At 41.6% G+C, this 21,899-nt stretch overlaps 1 protein-coding gene across 1 annotated transcript in view; it reads right to left on the reverse strand.

Moving 5' to 3' along the window:
• LOC126195357 (cholinesterase 2-like) overlaps positions 1 to 21,899 on the reverse strand; it is a 255,797-nt gene that overhangs the window by 14,417 nt on the left and 219,481 nt on the right. Inside the window, exons 9-10 of the mRNA XM_049933935.1 lie at positions 14,610 to 14,710; positions 10,060 to 10,177 (exon numbers count right to left, since the gene is read on the reverse strand). Of these exons, the coding sequence (XP_049789892.1) occupies positions 10,060 to 10,177; positions 14,610 to 14,710 (219 nt within the window). The remainder of the gene's footprint in view (positions 1 to 10,059; positions 10,178 to 14,609; positions 14,711 to 21,899) is intronic.

The raw sequence follows: 21,899 nt of genomic DNA on the forward strand, positions 1-21,899 counted from the left end.
ATCTAGCTCATTTGTCTGTAAATTACACATACTGAGGATTCTTCCAATGACTCACAGTCTGGCAACTGATTTACTTGTGATTACTTTTATGTTATCTGTGGTGTCACCGCCAGACACCACACTTGCTAGGTGGTAGCTTAAATCGGCCGCGGTCCATTAGTACATGTCGGACCCGCGTGTCGCCACTGGCAGTGATCGCAGACCGAGCGCCACCACACGGCAGGTCTCGAGAGACGTACGAGCACTCGTCCCAGTTGTACGGACGACATTGCTAGCGACTACACGTACGAAGCCTTTCTCTCAATTGCCGAGAGACAGTTAGAATAGCCTTCAGCTAAGTCCATGGCTACGACCTAGCAAGGCGCATTAACCATATCTGGAGAGAGTCTCACTTGTATTATCAAGAGAAATGTACCACAATGAATTAAAGTTAAGTATACGAGAAGCTCCGTTCTTTTCTTTATAGCTTTCATCACGTATCCTGTTTCAGACTTAACGCCAGTCGGCGTGTGTGTACGCGTGCCTTTCGGTTACCCGTCACTGTGGACTGGCTGCTTTGTCAGTCCACTACATTATCCTTCTGCTTTAATTTGCCCCGCATGCATGTACTCTTAGGTATTTTATTGACATGACTGCTTCCATTGCTTGTTCTGCTGTCGTGTAATCATAAAATAATGGATCTTTCTGCACTTTATGTGTGATACGTTAAGTTAGTTTATGTTGACGCAGTGGCGGATACATATGCGCGGTCTCCCCACCCTCCCACCCCCCTTGCATAGCCACCCGTGCCGCAACCCGCACACTATACGTTCGTTTCTTTCGTCAGTCGACTGAATCGAGTTATCTATCGAGTATTTGTACTTTCCTATGTAGCACGTGCGTCTGCGTCATCGTATTTTATACGTTTCTGTCTGGCACATAGATAGCTAACACATACCTACGAGAAGAGTCGCGGCCATTCTAGTGATCTCGATATGTTATATTGTCTGGAATTTGTTCGAGAAAGGTCGCGAATATTATACTGTATTCATGTACAGAGAATCTTCGATACGTAGCGTTATAAACACCGACTATTCGTCGAATAGGATGCTAGTTTACGTCCAGAAGCAGAAATACACTACTGGCCATTAAAATTGCTACACCACGAAGATGACGCGCTACAGATGCGAAATTTAACCGACAGGAAGGAGATGCTGTGATATGCAAATGATTTAGCTTTTCAGAGCATTCACACCTACAACGTGCTGACATATTGAAAGATTCCAACCGATTTCTCATACACAAACAGCAGCTGACCGGCGTTGCCTGGTGAAACGTTGTTGTGATGTCTCGTGTAAGGAGGAAAAATGAGTACCATCACGTTTCTGACATTGACAAGGGTCGGATTGTAGCCTATCGCGATTGCGGTTTATCGTATCGCGACATTGCTGTTCGCGTTGGTCGAGATCCAATGACTGTTAGCAGAATATGGAATCGCTGGGTTCAGGACGGTAATACGGAACAATGTGCTGGATCCTAACGGCCTCGCATCACTAGCAGTCGAGATGACAAGCATCTTATCCGCATGGCTGTAACGCACCGTGCAGCCACGTCTCGATCCCTGAGTCAACAGATGGGGACGTTTGCAAGACAACAACAATCTGCACGAACAGTTCGACGACGTTTGCAGCAGCATGGACTATCTGCTCGGAGACCTTGGCTGCGGTTACCCTTAAACGCTGCATCACAGACAGGAACGTCTGCGATGGTGTACTCAACGACGAATCTGGGTGCACGAATGGCAAAACGTCATTTTCTCGGATGAATCCAGGTTCTGTTTACAGCATCATGATGGTCGCATCCATGTTTGGCGACATCGCGGTGAACGCACATTGGAAGCGTGTATTCGTCATCGCCATACTGGCGTATCACCCTGCGTGATGGTATGGGGTGCCATTGGTTACAAGTCTCGGTCACCTCTTGTTCGCATTGACAGCACTTTGAACAGTGGCTCTGCCCTTCATTCGATCCCTGTGAAACCCTACATTTCAGCAGGATAATGCACGACCGCATGTTGCAGGTCCTGTATGGGCACTTCTGGATACAGAAAATGTTCGACTGCTGCCCTGGCCAGCACATTCTCCAGATCTCTCACCAATTGAAAACGTCTGGTCAATGTTAGCCGAGCAACTGGCTCGTCACAATACGCCAGTCACTACTCTTGATGAACTGTGGTATCGTGTTGAAGCTGCATGGGCAGCTGTACCTGTACACGCCATCCAAGCTCTGTTTGACTCAATGCCCAAGCGTATCAAGACCGTTATTACGGCCAGAGGTGGTTGTTCTGGGTACTGATTTCTCAGGATCTATGCACCCAAACTGCGTGAAAATATAATCACATATCAGTTCTAGTATAATACATTTGTTCAATGAATACCCGTTTATCATCTGCATTTCCTCTTGGTGTTGCAATTTTTATGGCCAGTAGTGTGTTAAGACTGAAGAATGAATAAGTAAAAGTCCTAGTTGTAGCAAGGGCTAGCGTGCAGATTAGTCAAGAGTGAGAGTGATCAGTTGGTTGTAAAGTATTAATAATAGTAATTTCTCAGTAAAAATATTGTTACGAGACCCGTAACAGTGTTTTTACTAATAACGTAACAATAGTTTACCATACCTGACTCGTAATACGACAATAAATGTTCCACAGACATAAATTGCCGGATGACGTCATCATTGGAAACTCGTCCTTATATTATACGTCATAAGGTACATATTGGCTTGTCGCTTTCATAGTAGGTATTTGTTCACACGCCATAAAAATTTGGAAGCGACCATTCTGGCAGCGAATGTTGTCGAAACAACCGAGCCACACGTATGAGGAAAGCAGAGTCGCTGTCAGGTAGCCAGTTTGAAAGCTACAATCTTCGCGATAACGTGGAAGTGATAGAAAGTGAACAACTGCGAATATTGGCTATAACCACGGACTTCAGTCAGTGTTGTGCTTAGTGATATTAGAAATACGCGGAGTGTGACCGTGTGTGTTTTAGTGCTAAGTGTACTGGTGTTGCATCTTTCAGTGCGAATAAAGCGTTTATTCGAGAATTAAACTTTGCACGTGACTTGATTATTTTTTACTGCGGTAAAAGTAAAGGTAACTCAAGATATCTTTAGCGGCCCCTCCTTGAGGTATTGCTGCATCCGCCACTGGTTGAGCGCCACCTGCCGCCCACTCCACCAAGCATCGTCTCTCTGCAGGCCTTCCTGGAATTCGGTACACTTTTCTTGCGTTGGGACTTGTCTGTATAAAGCAGAAGCATCGATTAATCGCCTCATGGAGCTTCTGATGTTTATACATTTACGTATAGGATGTAACGGGTATGAGTGCAGATACAGGGGATAGGCAAAATAATGTGTGTACGTGCTTGGGAATAGTTTATTAATAAGGGGTTCGACCCACATTTGCCCATAATATAGTTGCGATTCTTCTTGAAATACTGACATATAATGATTTTATAGTTTCCAGTGGAATGTTACGCCACTTTTCGATCACAACCTTTTCTAACTCCTGCGGTGACGATGGAGGCGGAAATCTGCTCCGGAGTCTGCGCTCCAACGTCGCCCACAAGAGTTCGATAATGTTCAAGCCAGGGGACTATGCTGGCCACGGAAGACGCTGCAGTTCACTTGCATGCCCTTCATACAACGGCTGTACTGTCCTGGCTGTGTGAATTGGTGCATTATCGCCCTAAAATATGGCATCATCGTTGGGGAGCACCATTTGAATCATGGGGTGCACCTGTTGACATAATAGTTGGCTGTAACACGGCCTTTGAGAGTAATGATGGGACCAGCAGAATACCATGATATGGCTGCCCACACCATCACACTTCCACCTTCATGCTTAACCGTTGGAATGAAGCAATCAGGTCTGTAGGCTTCTTTTGGCGTCCTCCAAACGTAAATCCCGTCCTATGTTGGAAATAACGAAAACGTTGACTCGTCGGACCACTGATCAACAGTCCGGGATTTATGTCCTGGCACCATGTTTTACGCATCTTTACGTTGGTTGTCACTAATGGTATCGGTACAGATGCTCGCCCGTTAATATTCGCTTTATGGTGTTTTCGGCTGACAGTGTGATGGAAAGGGGTCTCGAAGATGGCTGCTGCAGTCACTTTAGCCGCCGTCGTTTTGTGTTGTTTTGACACAATTCGTGTTACCGTACGACGACCTCTATCATTTACATTTGATTTGCGTCCACTAATAAGTTTACATGATGATGTCTTTCCATATTTTGTGCAGGCTACCATGAATGCTGCGTCAAGAGTTTGGCAGAGCACTGAAAGACCTGAGTCGAAACAAGGCCCGGGGAGTAGACAACATTCCATTAGAACTACTGACAGCCTTGGAAGAGCCAGTCCTGACAAAACTCTACCATCTGGTGAGCAAAATGTATGAGACAGGCGAAATACCCTCAGACTTCAAGAAGAATATAATAATTCCAATCCCAAAGAAAACAGGCGTTAACAGATGTGAAAGTTACCGAACTATCAGATTAATAAGTCACAGCTGCAAAATACTAACGCGAATTCTTTACAGACGAATGGAAAAACTGGTAGAAGCCGACAACGGGGAAGATCAGTTTGGATTCCGTAGAAACACTGGAACACGTGAGGCAATACTGACCTTACGACTTATCTTAGAAGAAAGATTAAGGAAAGGTAAACCTACGTTTCTAGCATTTGTAGAATTAGAGAAAGCTTTTGACAATGTTGACTGGAATACTCTACTTCAAATTCTGAAGGTGGCAGGGCTAAAACATAGGGAGCGAAAGGCTATGTACAATTTGTACAGAAAGCAGATGGCAGTTATAAGAGTCGAGGGACATGAAAGGAAGGCAGTGGTTGGGAAGAGAGTGAGACAGGGTTGTAGCCACTCCCCGATGTTGTTCAATCTGTATATTGAGCAAGCAGTAAAGGAAACAAAAGAAAAATTCGGAGTAGGTATTAAAATCCATGGAGAAGAAATAAAAACTTTGAGGTTCTTCGATGACATTGTAATTCCGTCAGAGACAGCAAAGGACTTCGAAGAGCAGTTGAACGGAATGGACAGTGTCTTAAAAGGAGGATATAAGATGAACATCAACAAAAGCAAAACGAGGATAATGGAATGTAGTCGAATTAGGTCGGGTGATGCTGAGGGAATTAGATTGGGAAATGAGACACTTAAAGTAGTAAAGGAGTTTTGCTATTTGGGGAGCAAAATAACTATGATGGTCGAAGTAGAGAGGATATAAAATGTAGATTGGCAACGGCAAGGAAAGCGTTTCTGAAGAAGAGAAACTTGTTAATATCGAGTATAGATTTAAGTGTCAGGAAGTCGTTTCTGGAAGTATATGTATGGAATGTTGCCATGTATGGAACTGAAACATGGACGTTAACTAGTTTGTCAAGAAGAGAATAGAAGCTTTCCAAATGTGGTGCTACAGAAAAATGCTGAAGATTAGATGGGTAGATCACATAACTAATGAGGAGGTACTGAATAAGATTGGGGAGAAGAGGAGTTTGTGGCACAACTTGACTAGAAGTTGGGATCGGTTGGTAGGACATGTTCTGATGCATCAAGGGATCACAAATTTAGTATTGGAGGGCAGCGTTGAGGGTAAAAATCGTAGAGGGAGACGAAGAGATGAATACACTAAGCAGATTCAGAAGGATGTAGGCTGCAGTACGTACTGGGAGATGAAGAAGCTTGCACAGGATAGAGTAGCGTGGAGAGCTGCATCAAACCAGTCTCAGGACTGAAGACCACAACAACAACAACCATGAATGCTAAAACAGTTGCTCTTGAAATATTCAATAAGTTGGCTGTCTTGTTACTGATGCTGCAGCTAACCGGGCCCCCACATTCTGCTCTTTTTGGAAGTCTGTCAGGTCTTTCATTACACGCCGACATCTGAAGTGTGCACTATTCGTAAACAGCCTGCACTGATGGCTAGTCAGTACTGAACGATGACAGTCCAGCGCAACACATGCCTTACCTGCATTGTTGACCGTCAAACACAATCATCCCATTACTGCGATTGTACATTAAGTTGCCTGCACCCTGTATTTTTTATATGTAGTATCATAGTATGTACACACATCAGCGCATTGGTTGTTTTTTCTCTGCGTCAAACAGCCTCCTCACAAACACGTCACAAACTTAACAGTTGATGTTTTCTGCATGGTCGTAACAACATCACTAGCTGGACTACGCCTGACAGTAAACACTATCTGTGTTGCGTCCACATGTTCATACATCATCTGACCTGCTGCCCGGGGAAAAATAAACAATGGCAAGAGCAAGCCATTAACGGTCTTGCATAATATGCAAAAAAAACTGGTGATTTCTCATACTGGGGAACAATCAAGAATGGAGTGCCGCAAGGTGCGGTCTTAGGTCCTCTGCTGTTCTTAATATATATTAATGACTTGCCATTCTATATTCACGAATATTGCAAAGCTGGTACTTTTTGCCGATGATTCAAGTATAGCTATCACACCCAGCAGACAAGAATTAACTGGTGAAATTGTAAACGATGTTTTTTTAGAAAATCGTTAAGTGGTTCTCTGCAAATGGGCTCTCATTAAACTTTGACAAAACACAGTATATATAGTTCCACACAGTAAATGGAATGACACCATTAATAAATATAGACTTCGATCAGAAATCGGTAGCTAAGGTAGAATATTCAAAATTTCTGGGTGTATGCATTGATGAGGGGTTGAATTGGAAAAAACACACTGAGGATCTGCTGAAACGTTTGCGTTCAGCTAGTCATGCTATTAGGGTCATTGCAAATTTTGGCGATATACATCTGAGTAAATTAGCTTACCACTCCTGTTTTCATTCTCTGCTTTCGTATGGCATTATATTCTGGGGTAATTCATCATTGAGTGAAAGAGTGTTCATTGCACAAAAGTGTGTAATCAGAATAATTGCTGGAGCTCATCCAAGATCATCCTGCAGACACTTATTTAAAGAGCTAGAGATCTTCACTGCAGCCTCACAAAATATATATATATATATATATATATATATATATATATATATATATATATATATTCACTCACGAAATTTGTTATTATCAATCCGAACGAATTCAAAAGTAATAGCAGTGTACATGGCTACAGCACTAGGAGAAAGGACGATCTTCACTACTCAAGGTTAAATCTAACATTGGCTCAGAAAGGGGTAAATTATGCTGCCACAAAAGTCTTTGGTCACTTACCTAATAGCATCAAAAGTCTGACAGATAGCCATATAGCATTTAAAAGGAAATTAAAAGAATTTCTTAATGGAAACTGCTTCTACTCATTAGATGAATTTTTGTATGTAGTAAGTGGGTAATTTCCCCAGCCCCCACAAAACAAAACAAAATATTAAGTGTCATGTAATATCTTGTACAGACACCTTTTATTAACCTGACACGTTCCACATCATTACGAAGTGTCGTATTCACGATCTATGGAACAAGTACTAACCTAATCTAATCTAATCTCTGCCACACGTACTAGGAGGTACTAACCAACCTAAAAATATACTACTTCTAATAGCTACAATTTTTCATCTGCAAACGAAATAAATGCTGATGTAATGTTGTTCGGTACAATGTCCTGTCACCAAAAGACATATCTACACTTATACCCATTACACCCTATATATTTACACATGTTGTGGAAAGTAATGGTCCTACAACACACCGTTCGAGAACACCCGGCGTTATTTTTACGTCTGAAGATTTCTCATTGTTGCGAATTACATGTTGTGTTTCGTTTGCTATAAACTCTTCAGTCGAATCACACACATGGTCCACTGTGCCATACTCTCTCTTTTTTTTTCATTAGATGGCGGTGTGGAACTGTATCGAAAACCGTTGGAAGTGAGGAACACAGCATAAACCTGGGATCCGATATCTATTGATATCTGGGTCTACTGAACGAACAGGGCGAGATGGGTTCCACACGATCGTTGTTTACGGAACTCATAATGATTCCTACAGAGGAGTTTGATTTCGAATAAGGAGACCATGAGAGAATTATAGTCCACGCTCCCTCACGGCCACCACAGCATGCAAGACACGTCGCAAAAGGACGACTGATGCCGACGGGCACCTGCCTCCACAGATCGTCACTCAACTACCCACCACAGACTGCCTCGTAAGTGACAAGGACTTAACCACAGCCTGCTCCTGTCAATATCTCATTCTCTTGTTAGTAGCAATGACTAGAAACTCTGGGAAATTTTCATTAATATACGGGCAAATTATTATTGGAACATAATGATGTAAATAGAGTAAATTTTTGCCATAGCGTTTTGCAAAGTTTAAAAAGAACGCACCGACCATACTCCAAATCAATTATTTTGTGGAAATCTTTGTAACGTACTCATCTTAGATTTCTGCATCAGATGCACATAATTTGAATTTCATTTGCAAGTGCCACATTCAAGATCATTTATACAGTGTGATTCACAAAGATACGCAAATATTTTAATATGTTATTCTACGAGTAAAACTAAAGAAAAAAGTTCATATAAACATAGGTTCGCAAATGTTTCGTAACGGAGTTACGGCTAATAAAAGATTTTGCCTGAAATTTAGCAACTTCGCTTGTATGAAGCCATCGCAAAACTGGACGAGGTTATAGTACGATTTCCATTTATTTTGTTGTTATTGATCTGGCGAATCAAATAAAATATGTCCTATACGTGTATCTGTAGACATTTACCAGAACATCCAGAGAAGCAAAGAAGTAATTTCCTAACATTTTTAATTTGTTAACTACTTGGCACAATTCGTTTTTAAATTCCAGAAAATTGCACAAAGTTTTCACAGAAGTTGTAGAGAATTTAATTTTGGAAAAATGGTGGTAATAACGTTAACTGAAACTGTATGAATGTGTCGAATAATCCGCTTTTATTAATACCATAGCATACGTGAATTCATGTTAAACGGAGAAATCTAAGCTCAGTGTTAAGGAAGTTTTACAGTGTACATACATTCACAATAAGTATTCAAAAATAGCTCCACCGATTTCAATGCATTTAGTTGCACGCGTATGAACAGATTTTGTTGCTCGTTTCAGTTTCACAAGATTGTTCTTAATTTCGACTATTGCATTCATAATGTTTTGTTAGATGTTTTATTAGATTCGCCAGACCAATAACAACAAAATAAACGGAAATCATGCTTTCCTTTAACCTCGTGAAATTTCGCTATGACTCCATACTAGTGAAGTTCCTAAATTTCAGGCAAAATCTTTTATTAGCAGTAACTCCGTAACTAAACATTTGCGGACCTATGTTTAAATGAACTTTTTTCTTTACTTTCACTTGTAGAATAACATATTAAAATATTTGCATATCTTCTTCAATAACCCTGTATTATAAAGTCATAAATATAACTTACGCTAATAAATCCAGCACTACGAATATCGCCGGTCGGGGTGGCCGAGCGCTTCTAGGCGCTACAGTCTGGAACCGCGCGACCGCTGCGATCGCAGGTTCGAATACCGCCTCGGGCATGGATGCGTGTGATGTGCTTAGGTTAACTAGGTTTAAGTAGTTCTAAGTTCTAGGGGACTGATGACCACTGCTGTAAAAGTCCCATAGTGCTCAGAGCCATTTGAACCATTTTGAACAACGAATATTATCAGTGCTAAGGAAGACTAAAACCGCTACAGCGATTTGTGTCGGGATGCTAACAGAATATCTTATGCTTACCCTTTCATGTGATTGTCTCTTGCATTGTTTGGAGAGAAAGAAAATCAGTTTCACATGTCAAGGTATGATGTTGGTTGTACTTGATAAATTCTTTACCCTGTACACTTCGAAGTATCGGTCGTAATACTAGGTAGAACACTATAAGTGTTGTGCGTCGTGTTGAGTGAAGGCAGCGGTCATCTTGGATCTGTTATGTGTCTAACGTTCGTCTGCTGTTATCTAGTGATAGTATTGTTACGTACTGCAATGATACGCTGAATGAAGACTAGCAGATTTTGCTCTTTTTGAGTACGCCAAGTACACAACTCTTCTTACCTTCGTAGTTGTACTTGTCTTGATGGTTGAAGGAATATAAATAGGTCGTGTTTCCAGTTTTAGAGTTGAACTCCACTGTCGTGAGGGCAGGCCCTTTGAAGTGAACAGCTCCGGCCAACTGAAATCAGTGGAAAATATCGCCAACATAGACTTTTGTTTCGCACAAGATACGAATACTGCAATAACATTAATACTTCAGCAGAAATTCAACATTAATTTGCAAATTCAGTTATGTCACGCCTCATATCAGACGTAAATTATAATTTCATAACCAGTAATGATACCAGTAAACTTCCGTGAATATAAATTTCAGGATCCAAGTAGCAAGTTTATATACTTTTCTTTGCTTGTAGCACAATGCCATTAAAATTTTGCTAGTGATATCTAACTTCTCCTGTACTCAGAGAACATAATTCTAGCTCATTTTATTGTTCAAAGTCGCTTAGATAATCCGAATTGCACCTCAAGTTCAAAAAAGATAAAGACTGACGAATATAGGGCATCCCCGTAGAAATGAAAAACATCGGGGCATACCATGGAAAATGTGTCTGCAGAGTTCGTCATCGCGTCGGCTGGTAACAAAGGCCCAACCGACAGAATTAAAAAATGAAAAAAAGATAGTTGGATAACTCATGAGTTTTTACAGATAACACTCAACATTCTAAGAAATGATTTTCAGCGATTTTGATGATATAGCATTACATTTCCTGTACTACTCCAATTACTAACATGAATTCTGAATGGTATTGTAACACAAGGTATCAAAATTTGAACAACTTTGCCTGCAAGAAAATCTTTGATGGCTGCAGAGAAGAACGTTTTGAGCAAAAACCTCATGGGGTTGAAAAAAAAACTCTACAATCGCCTTAACACATTAAGGTGGACCAAACTAAACAGTTTGTGATAACCGTACCCAAAGAAATCTGTCACAAGCGAAACTGAAGGAAGGCGTTGTTGTGCACTTGGCATTTGAAGAACGATGTTCGAGTCCAACATTGAAAAAACATGACTAGTACTATGGGGGAGGCTTGTTTAGGCCATAACTACATGGAAAGATATCCAAATTACGAAGTGACCATGCTACCATCGACCTTGCCGTTGGTGGGGAGGCTTGCGCGCCTCAGCGATACAGATAGCCGTACCGTAGGTGCAACCACAACGGAGGGGTATCTGTTGAGAGGCCAGACAAACGTGTGGTTCCTGAAGAGGGGCAGCAGCCTTTTCAGTAGTTGCAAGGGCAACAGTCTGGATGATTGACTGATGTGGCCTTGTAACAATAACCAAAACGGCCTTGCTGTGCTGGTATTGCGAACGGCTGAAGGCAAGGGGAAACTACAGCCGTAACTTTTCCCGAGGGCATGCAGCTTTAAATGATGATGGCGTCCTCTTCGGTAAAATATTCCGGAGGTAAAATAGTCCCCCATTCGGATCTCCGGGCGGGGACTACTCAAAAGGATGTCGTTATCAGGATAAAAAACTTTAGGTTCGCCGATGATATTGTAATCCTGTCAGAGACAGCAAAGGACTTGGAAGAGCAGTTGAATGGAATGGACAGTGTCTTGAAAGGAGGATATAAGATGAACATCAACAAAAACAAAACAAGGATAATGGAATGTAGTCTAATTAAGTCGGGTGATGCTGAGGGAATTAGATTAGGAAATGAGACACTTAAAGTAGTAAAGGGGTTTTGCTATTTGGGGAGCAAAATAACTGATGTTGGTCGAAGTAGAAAGGATATAAAATGTAGACTGGCAATGGCAAGGAAAGCGTTTCTGAAGAAGAGAAATTTGTTAACATCGAGTATAGATTTAAGTGTCAGGAAGTCGTTTCTGAAAGTATTTGTATTGAGTGTAGCCATGTATGTAAGTGAAACATGGACGATAAATAGTTTGGACAAGGAGAGAATAGAAGCTTTCGAAATGTGGTGCTACAGAAGAATGCTGAAGATTAGATGGGTAGATCACATAACTAATGAGGAAGTATTGAATAGGATTGGGGAGAAGAGAAGTTTGTTGCACAACTTTACCAGAAGAAGGGATCGGTTGGTAGGACATGTTCTGAGGCATCAAGGGATCACCAATTTAGTATTGGAGGGCAGCGTGGAGGGTAAAAATCGTAGAGGGAGACCAAGAGATGAATACACTAAGCAGATTCAGAAGGATGTAGGTTGCAGTAGGTACTGGGAGATGAAAAATCTTGCACAGGATAGAGTAGCATGGAGAGCTGCATCAAACCAGTCTCAGGACTGAAGACCACAACAACAACATTCGGTGAAATTAATGAAGAACAGAGTGAGCGCTTTCATAAATAAATCAAAGTGATGAAAAGACGGTATCAAAACCGCTGTAATACCAGCAGGACTGTGAAGATAACTTGAACTGAATGGATAGTGTCTTCAAGGTGAGCATCAACAAAAGTACAACAAGAATAATGGAGTGTAGTTGAATTAAATCGGGATTTGCTGTTGGAACCAGAGTAGGAAATGAGAGAATAAAAGTAGAAGATGAGATTTGTTATTTGGGCAGTAAAATAACTGATGATGGGCGAAGTAAAGACGGTATTAAAATGCAGACTATGAACAGCAATGAAAGCATTTCTGAAAGACACATATTTACCAACATCGAATAGACATTTATGATTTAGTAAATCTTTTTTGAAAGAAATAGTCTAGAGCGCAGTCTTGTACGGAAGTGGAATGTGGATGAAAAACAGTTCAGACAAGAAGAGAATATAATCTTTGGAAATGTGGTGCTACAGAAGAACGGCGAAAATTAGACGGCTAACTAATGAGGATATAGTGAATCGCATTAGGCAGGAAAAATAGTTGAGGTGCAGAGTGATTAAAATAAGGAACTGTCTGATAGTGCACATCATGAGGCATCAATGAATCGTGAATTTGGTAAATGAGGGAAATATTGGGGGGAGGGGAGGGGGAGATAAAAATTGTACAGTTGTACTTACAGTACTGGTTGTGTGCTGTGGCACCGAGTTGGTACTTCGGAATGTGTGTTATAGATTATTCAGACTCAAATCTGAATTCCGGGTGATTACATAGGTACAAAAATCAGGTTTTAAACAAATGCAAAAGCACTGTCTTCTGCAACACGAGCCAAGAATCCGCCAAAAACAATAGTTATAATACTACGTGTGACAAAATTTGCAACTTTCAGCCCAGAAACACATTTTCATTTTCTCGTACGATTCTTTACATACACACAGTTTCACAGGAGATATTAGACCATATTTGGGAATACTATTGTAGAAAAGTCTCAAAAAAGAATGAATTACTTTTTACCTCATTAAGTCTGAAGTTTATGCTTATTCTCCATGAAATATGAGTACGTTCTTCTCTTCATTAATGGAAACTGAGAATCTTTGAACCAGTTCTTAAATTGATGGAAAGTACGAAAGCTTTCGTAACGATGTATGATTTTTCAGAGAATGTCTGCCCAGTTACACGTAGTTTGTAAATAATGGATGTGTTGAGATCAGTTGTTGTGCTCTAGCGGAAAATATACTACACAGATAGAGAGGACTAAATATGTTTCGAAATAACTGGTGTCTCAAAAGCAATGCTGCTGAAGTAAACGCCGGTACTGCTACCTGTAAATGAAGAAATTCTTCCGAAGCATTTCGGAAATTTTTTAAAAAGTTTAAAATTTAACGACGCTGACATTGAGTATTTATTTATATTTTACACACAGACCATCTGAACTAACAGCAGTACTTCATTACGTGGGGTGGTACAGCTAAACCGAACAATATTTTATCGGATTCTTATGCCACCACCTGTGAAACATTTTGTTCGGCCTCCACACTACAAGCTAGTATTACAGTAGCTCCCACAGATGTTTGATATTCGATGCACATTTGCGTCTGTACACCCACTTACTTCTAAAGATGGAAGGTGATTGGAGAGTATAATGACAGTTCTGAAAAACAAGAAGCAAATGACTTAACATATTACCCAATAAAGTCAAAGGTGTCCATTTAGTAGTACAGAAAGTAAACTTTATTAACAAATTTATTGAATTAAAAAAATGAAATTAATAAACAATATCCCCTGACTCGTATATTAGCTACCAGCTTGCATTTTATTCTTACTTTTCACTTTTACCCATGGATATCAGTGACCCATAAAGTTTAAGGGTGACCATCGTTATATCGGCCTTACTGCACGAAACTTGGAGTGTAATTCGATGTGAGTGTCTCAATTAGTTTCATCCTCTTAACTGGGCCAACAAAAGTTAGACAACAGTATTTAGTGACTGGCCTCAAAAACGTAAAAAAGTGAAAGCTTCATAGGTCAAGTTATTATATTCATGTAATCCACTTGTTGGTGGTGTTATTAGACGTCGGCAAAATATAACTAATGTCACCAAGAAAAGTGGAAGCACCTGGTAGTAAAATTCTTATTCCATAGTTATTTATTGCAATTTGTAACTCAGAATGATGTCAATAACAGTAGACCATTTCCAACATGTACGTATTTTATTTTTGGCGCTGAAGCACGTATCAAACGAACATGACAGGCTTCAGGTCTTACTTACGTCGATCAGACTTGGCCTCATGGCGTCCAGGCTGTCCAGGGTGCCGGGTTTGAAGTACTTGTCGGCAACTGCGTCGGTGGCGACTCGGTTCTCTTCTATCACTGTGCAGAAGTAAAACTTATTAGTGGTACGCCTGTAATTGACTGCAGAGGTAGTTGTAGAGAAATATAAGGTGTTTCGGAGCTCAGCGTAAGAACTTTGAAGCAGTCTTGTAAGAGACTGCTTAACGCAGTGACTTTCTCCTGAACATATGGTGATCTTTCGTTGGCACTCTGCCAGTAGGCTTGAATCCGGTCAGCCAATTACTGCTAAATGATCTCGTGTTGCTACTCACTGACGAAACTAGTATCACTTGTACAACAGCAACATCTGCAACTAATACTTGTACCCCAACGAAAATTCGCATTGAATTGCAAAATATACAGGGTGGTCCATTGATCGTGACCGGGCCAAATATCTCACGAAATAAGCGTCCAACGAAAAAACTACAAAGAACGAAACCTGTCTAGCTTGAAGGGGGAAACCAGATGGCGCTATGGTTGGCCCGCTAGATGGCGCTGCCATGGGTCAAACGGGTATCAATTGCGTTTTTTTAAAAATAGGAACCCCCTTTTTTATTACATATTCATGTAGTACGTAAAGAAATATGAATGTTTTAGTTGGACCACTTTTTTGGCTTTGTGATAGATGGCGCTGCAATAGTCACAAACATATGGCTCAAAATTTTAGAGGAACAGTTGGTAACAGGTAGTTTTTTTTAATTAAAATACAGAACGTAGGTACGTTTGAACATTTTATTTCGGTTATTCCAATGTGATACATGTACCTTTGTGAACGTATCATTTCTGAGAACGCATACTGTTCCAGCGTGATTACCTGTAAACACCACATTAATGCAATAAATGCTCAAAATGATGTCCGTCAACCTCAATGCATTTGACAATACGTGTAACGACATTCCTCTCAACAGCGAGTAGTTCGCCTTCCGTAATGTTCGCACATGCATTGACAATGCGTTGACGCATGTTGTCAGGCGTTGTCGGTGGATCACGATAGCAAATATCCTTCAACTTTCCCCACAGAAAGAAATCCGGGGACGTCAGATCTGGTGAACGTGTGTGCCAAGGTATGGTGCTTCGACGACCAATCCACCTGTCATGAAATATGCTATTCAATACCGCTTCAACCGCACAAGAGCTATGTGCCGGACATCCATCATGTTGGAAATACATCGCCATTCTGTCATGCAGTGAAGCATCTTGTAGTAACATCGGTAGAACATTACGTAGGAAATCAGCATACATTGCACCATTTAGATTGCCATCGATAAAATGGGGGCCAATTATCCTTCCTCCCATAAGGCCGCACCATACATTAACCAGCCAAGGTCGCTGGTGTTCCACTTGTCGCAGCCATCGTGGATTTTTCGTTGCCCAATAGTGCATATTATGCCGGTTTACGTTACCACTGGTGGTGAATGAGGCTTCGTCGCTAAATAGAACGCGTGCAAAAAATCTGTCATCGTCCCGTAATTTCTCTTGTGCCCAGTGGCAGAATTGTACACGCCGTTCAAAGTCGTCGCCATGCAATTCCTGGTGCATAGAAATATGGTACGGGTGCAATCGATGTTGATTTAGCATTCTCAGCACCGACGTTTTTGAGATTCCAGATTCTCGCGCAATTTGTGTGCTACTGATGTGCGGATTAGCCGCGACAGCAGCTAAAACTCCTAATCGGGCATCATCATTTGTTGCAGGTCGTGGTTGACGTTTCACATGTGGCTGAACACTTCCTGTTTCCTTAAATAACGTAACTATCCGGCGAACGGTCCCAACGCTTGGATGATGTCCAGGATACTGAGCAACATACATAGCACACGACCGTTGGGCATTTTGATGACAATAGCCATACATCAACACGATATCGACCTTTTCCGCAATTAGTAAGCGGTCCATTTTAACACGGGTAATGTACCACGAAGAAAATACCGTCCGCACTGGCGTAATGTTACGTGATACCACGTACTTATACGTTTGTGACTATTACAGCGCCATCTATCACAAAGAGAAAAAAGTGGTCCAACTAAAACATTCAAATTTATTTACGTACTACACGAATATGTAATAAAGAATGGGGGGGTCCTATTTAAAAAAAAACGCAGTTGATATCGGTTTGGCCTATGGCAGCACCATCTAGCGGGCCAACGATAGCGCCATCTGGTTTCCCCCTTCAAGCTAGACAAGTTTTGTTCTTTGTAGTTTTTTCATTTGACGCTTATTTCGTGAGATATTTGGCCCGGTCTCTATCAGTGGACCACCCTGTGTATTTCGCATTGCTTCTCTGTAATTAAGTGGTGTGATGCGATCAAAAATCTCCTAACCACTAATGACATATGGTCGTACACTGTGCAAAAATAATTTCTATTAACCATCCCAAATGGCATGTTTGGCTATTAAGCCTGCCGACTCTTTGAACGTCAGAATACAGTTATTCACTGAATTTGCCACACGTCATCTAAATTACAACCTTGAATTAATTTGTCTGCAATGGCAGATTTCATACCTGAGTGAATAATAAGTAGAAAAGTAGTTATTCGTTTATTTTTTATTGAAGTGCACTGCAGTGCAGAAAAAAAAAATGCTAGTTGTGGTACGAGGTACCCTCCGCCAAGCACCGTATGGTGGATTGCGGAGTATGTATGTAGATGCAGATGTAGATGAAGACGTTTGTGGAGACGCTCTGCACAGCGCAGGGATACCAACTTGACAGTCGCACGCCATACGGCACAACAACAGGGGGGGGAGGGGGGGTGACGGTCTCCGGGGTTCCATTTCTTTTCGTAGCAGGACTCCTTTGTTTGTCATCCCCGGCGCCATTACAGCGCAAGCGGTACGTCGACGATATACTACTCCCCGTGTTGTTGCCCTTCATGGCAAGCCATCCTGGGCTTACATTTCAGGAAGATAATGCACGTCCGTACTTCCCGTGAGTTTCTGCTGCTTCTTTCCGTGCTTACCAAACTCCACCTTGGCAAACAAGGTCGCCGGATCTCTCCACAGGGCGCCCGATCAGTCCGGGATTTTGACGATCTGACGCGCCAGTTGTACAGAATTTGTCACGATGTCCCTCAGGGGGAACTCTAACAACTCTGTCAGTCAGTGCCAAGTGGAATAACTGTTCGCATTGGGGCCAGAGGTGGACCAACGTGTTATCGACTTGCTCAGTTTATGAAGCTCCTTCAACTGAACAAATAATCCAATTCATCTGAAATTGTAATCATTTATTTGTCAGTACATATGAGGATAATTTCTTTGTGGTGTGTCATTTCTTTTTTTACAGTATATTACCATAATTTATGATGTAAGATACTTTGACATTGCAGCGTGAGACTGGGACACAGCTGAATTACTATAAGTTACTTGTGTAATGGCATATTCTGCAAAAGGGTTAGAAACATTACGATGATTTATGACCTAAGACACTTCGACATTGCAGTATGTGGCCAAATTACTACAACTTAATGACATCATGACATGTTCTGCAAACTGGCGGTAAATGTTAGCATAATTTACGACATGAGACACTTTGACATTGTTGAGTGTAACTGTAACACTGCTCATTTACTGTAAACTAATGACATGACGTTTTCTGTAAGCAATCCATCCTATGCCCACCTCCCATTGCTATTTACAATTTTTGACTAATTTTTTTCCAAATACCCACATTCTCATTCTAACAAGGGAACCTCCCCATCGCACCCCCCTCAGATTTAGTTATAAACTGACACAGTGGATAGTCCTTGAAAAACTGAACACAGATCAATCGAGAAAACAGGAAGAAGTTCTGTGGAACTTTGGAAAAAAATAAGCAAAATATACAAACTGAGTAGTCCATGTGCAAGATAGGCAACATCAAGGACAATGTGAGCTGATGAGCGCCGTGGTCCCGTGGTTAGAGTGAGCAGCAGCGGAACGAGAGGTCCTTGGTTCGAGTCCTCCGTCGAGTGAAAATTTTACTTTCTTTATTTTCGCAAAGTTATGATCTGTCCGTTCGTTCATTGACGTCTCTGTTCACTGTAATAAGTTTAGTGTCTGTGTTTTGCGACCGCACCGCAAAAGCGTGCGATTAGTGGACGAAAGGACGTGCCTCTCCAATGGGAACAGAAAACATTTGATCGCAAGGTCATAGGTCAACCGATTCCTCCACAGGAAAACACGTCTGATATATTCTATACGACACTGGTGACGGCATGTGCGTCGCATGACAGGAATATGTTGTCGACCCACCTAACTTGTACACTTGGCGAATGAGTAAAAAGATTCTTCTACCTCGCCCGATTTAGGTTTTCTTGTGGATGAGATAGTCACTCCCAAAAAAGTGATGAAAACATAAGAGTTTGTCACATAAACTGCAACAAATGAATGCAACAGTTTCACAGTCGCACAGTTTTCCCTGTGCTCTGTCGAAACATATGTTTTTTTTTTACGTTTTCAAATGTTTCCGTGCGTAGACCGTCAAATCCTGTATATGTCCAAGCAAATCTTAACATGTCCTGGAATTTTGGAGAGCGAAGTTGATTATGTGTGAGTGACTGAACTTTGATAATTATCTGAAAATAAAAAATTAAACTTTTCACTCGAGAGAAGATTTGAACCAAGGACCTCTCGTTCCGCAGCTGCTCACCCTAACCACGGGACCACGGCGCCCATAACGCACTTTATCCTTGATGTTGCCTATGTTGCACATGGACCACTCAGTTTGTATATTTTACTTATTTTTTTCATGGTTCCACACAACTTCTTCCTGTTTTCTCGATTGATCTGTGTTCAGTTTTTCAAGGCCTATCCCTGTGCCAACTTATAACTAAGTCTGAGGGGGGTGCGATGGGAAGGTTCCCTTGTAAGATATAAGTAAATAAATTATTTTAAATGTTTAACAAATACTGCAGTAGAACAGTGTGATGTAACAATAGACCACATCCCACATCAAAAAGATAACACAGTGTAAGACATAGATACGAAGTCTTCGTTATCCTTGAAATATTAGTGGGTCACGTCATTATAACACTGTCCATACTTGACAAGGAAATAATAACGACAGAAAAAATCCTCTCATAACACATTAAATTTACACTGCAGACAATTCTGCCCATCATAGACATAGGGTGGGAATACGATAAGTAAACACTTTATCATGTCATCGTATTCGTGTTCAGACGCAACTCTGAAAAACAACGGTGTAGCGCCTAGTTCCGCCGCTGTCCCAGGGGCCTGTTAAAACGGGACAGTAATGCGGAGAACCTCACCAATGCCCACACGTCGGCACAACCCGTGATCACACATCAATCATTAACCGACTGAAGCAGAGGATTCAATAACAGTCGAAGCACCTAGAAGCACTGGAGGCTGAAAACTGTATTAAAGACAAATGTTTTTTTAATCACATTTCTCACTAGTCCTTTAGGATATTTCCAGAAATTAAACATTATTAACATTCTACGACCACTATCAGAGAAGCGCTTTTACATCCAAGTGCATTATTTGCTACGTGCTTACTTCATTCACATTCGTTGATTACCAAATAAATGGTTCAAATGTCTCTGAGCACTATGGGACTTAACATCTGAGGTCATCAGTCCCCTACAAGTTAGAACTACTTAAACCTAACTAACCTAAGGACATCACAAACAACCATGCCCGAGGCAGGATTCGAACCTGCGACCGTAGCGGTCGCGCGGTTCCAGACTGAAGCGCGTAGAACCGCTCGGCCACACCGGCCGGCCGTTGGTTATCAACTATACCCATTTCCACAGACTTGTAATTTTTGTGGGCGCCGACTTTTCGATGTCAGTCGTAACTGCAGTGTTCGCAGCATGGATGGCTTGTCAATTTCATTTCGTCGCATCGCAATGCAGTCGGGATTAAATCATTTATAAACATATCTGTCACTGAACACGAATGTGAGCTGGTGTATTCGTCCATTACGTCTTGCAGTTTAAGTGTTAAGTGTTCAATCAGGCTTGGAGGTTTAACAAGTTGTGAGACAAAATGTTCAGCCCTTGTCGTGAAAAATGTAATAAATACAATGAAACTTCCTGTAACTCAGTCGGATTCACTAAAGATCGCATGGGTTTATCGTGACAGAAACAAAGGATACATACGAATGCCAGTAACTTCATATCAAGCCTCATAAAATGGAATGTATGTATAAGAGAAGATTCTTAATAATAGAAAACGGAGACAATAATCGGAAATAATCAGAGGAAAACTCCATCGCAGATGCAGCACAAGGACTCAAACTGGAAGACGGTATGTGCGAATTTTTCAGCTCTCACATACACGCAGTGACACACATATTTATTACCGATTTAATCCCGGCAATACTGCGTCGCTACAAAATAAACCTGACAAATCATACTGATAGCACTGCGGTATGCCTGACATAGAGCTGAAGGCTACCATAATGATTACTGGGCTGTGGTGACTGATATACACCGAAGCAGCAAAGAAACTGCTATAGGCATGCGTATTCAAATACAGAGATAAGTAAACAGGCAGAATACAGCGGTGCAGTCGGCAATGCCTTTATGAGACAAGTGTCTGGCGCAGTTGATAGATCGGTTACTGATGCTACAATGACAGGTTATCAAGATTTAAGTGAGTTTCAACATAGTGTTATAGTCGGCGCACGAACGGTGGTACACAGCATCTCTGAGGTAGCGATGGAGAGGGGTTTTCCCATACGACCATTTCACGAGTGTACATTGAATATCAGCAATGGGGTAAAACACCAAATCTCCGACATCGCTGTGTCCAGAAGAAATGAAAATGGTTGAAATGGCTCTGAGCACTATGCGACTTAACTTCTGAGGTCACCAGTCACCTAGAACTTAGAACTAATTAAACCTAACTAACCTAAGGACATCACACACATCCATGCCCGAGGCAGGATTCGTACCTGCGACCGTAGCGGTGGCTCGGCTCCAAACTGTAGCGCCTAGAACCGCACGGCCACTCCGGCCGGCATGTCCAGAAGAAGATCGAGCAAGAACGGGACCAACGACGACTGAAGAGACTCGTTCCACGTGACAGAAGTACAACCCTTTCACAAATTGCTGCACATTTCAATGCTGAGCTTTCAACGTCAACCATCGATATGGCCTTTCGGAGCCGAAGCGCACTCGTGCACAGTTGATCACTGCACTACTCAGAGCTTTACGCTTCGCCTGGGCCCATCAACACCGACACTGGACTGCTGACGACTGGAAACATTTTGCGTGGTCGGACGAGT

The sequence above is a fragment of the Schistocerca nitens genome, chromosome 7, assembly GCF_023898315.1.
Source record: "Schistocerca nitens isolate TAMUIC-IGC-003100 chromosome 7, iqSchNite1.1, whole genome shotgun sequence".
NCBI lineage: Eukaryota > Metazoa > Arthropoda > Insecta > Orthoptera > Acrididae > Schistocerca > Schistocerca nitens.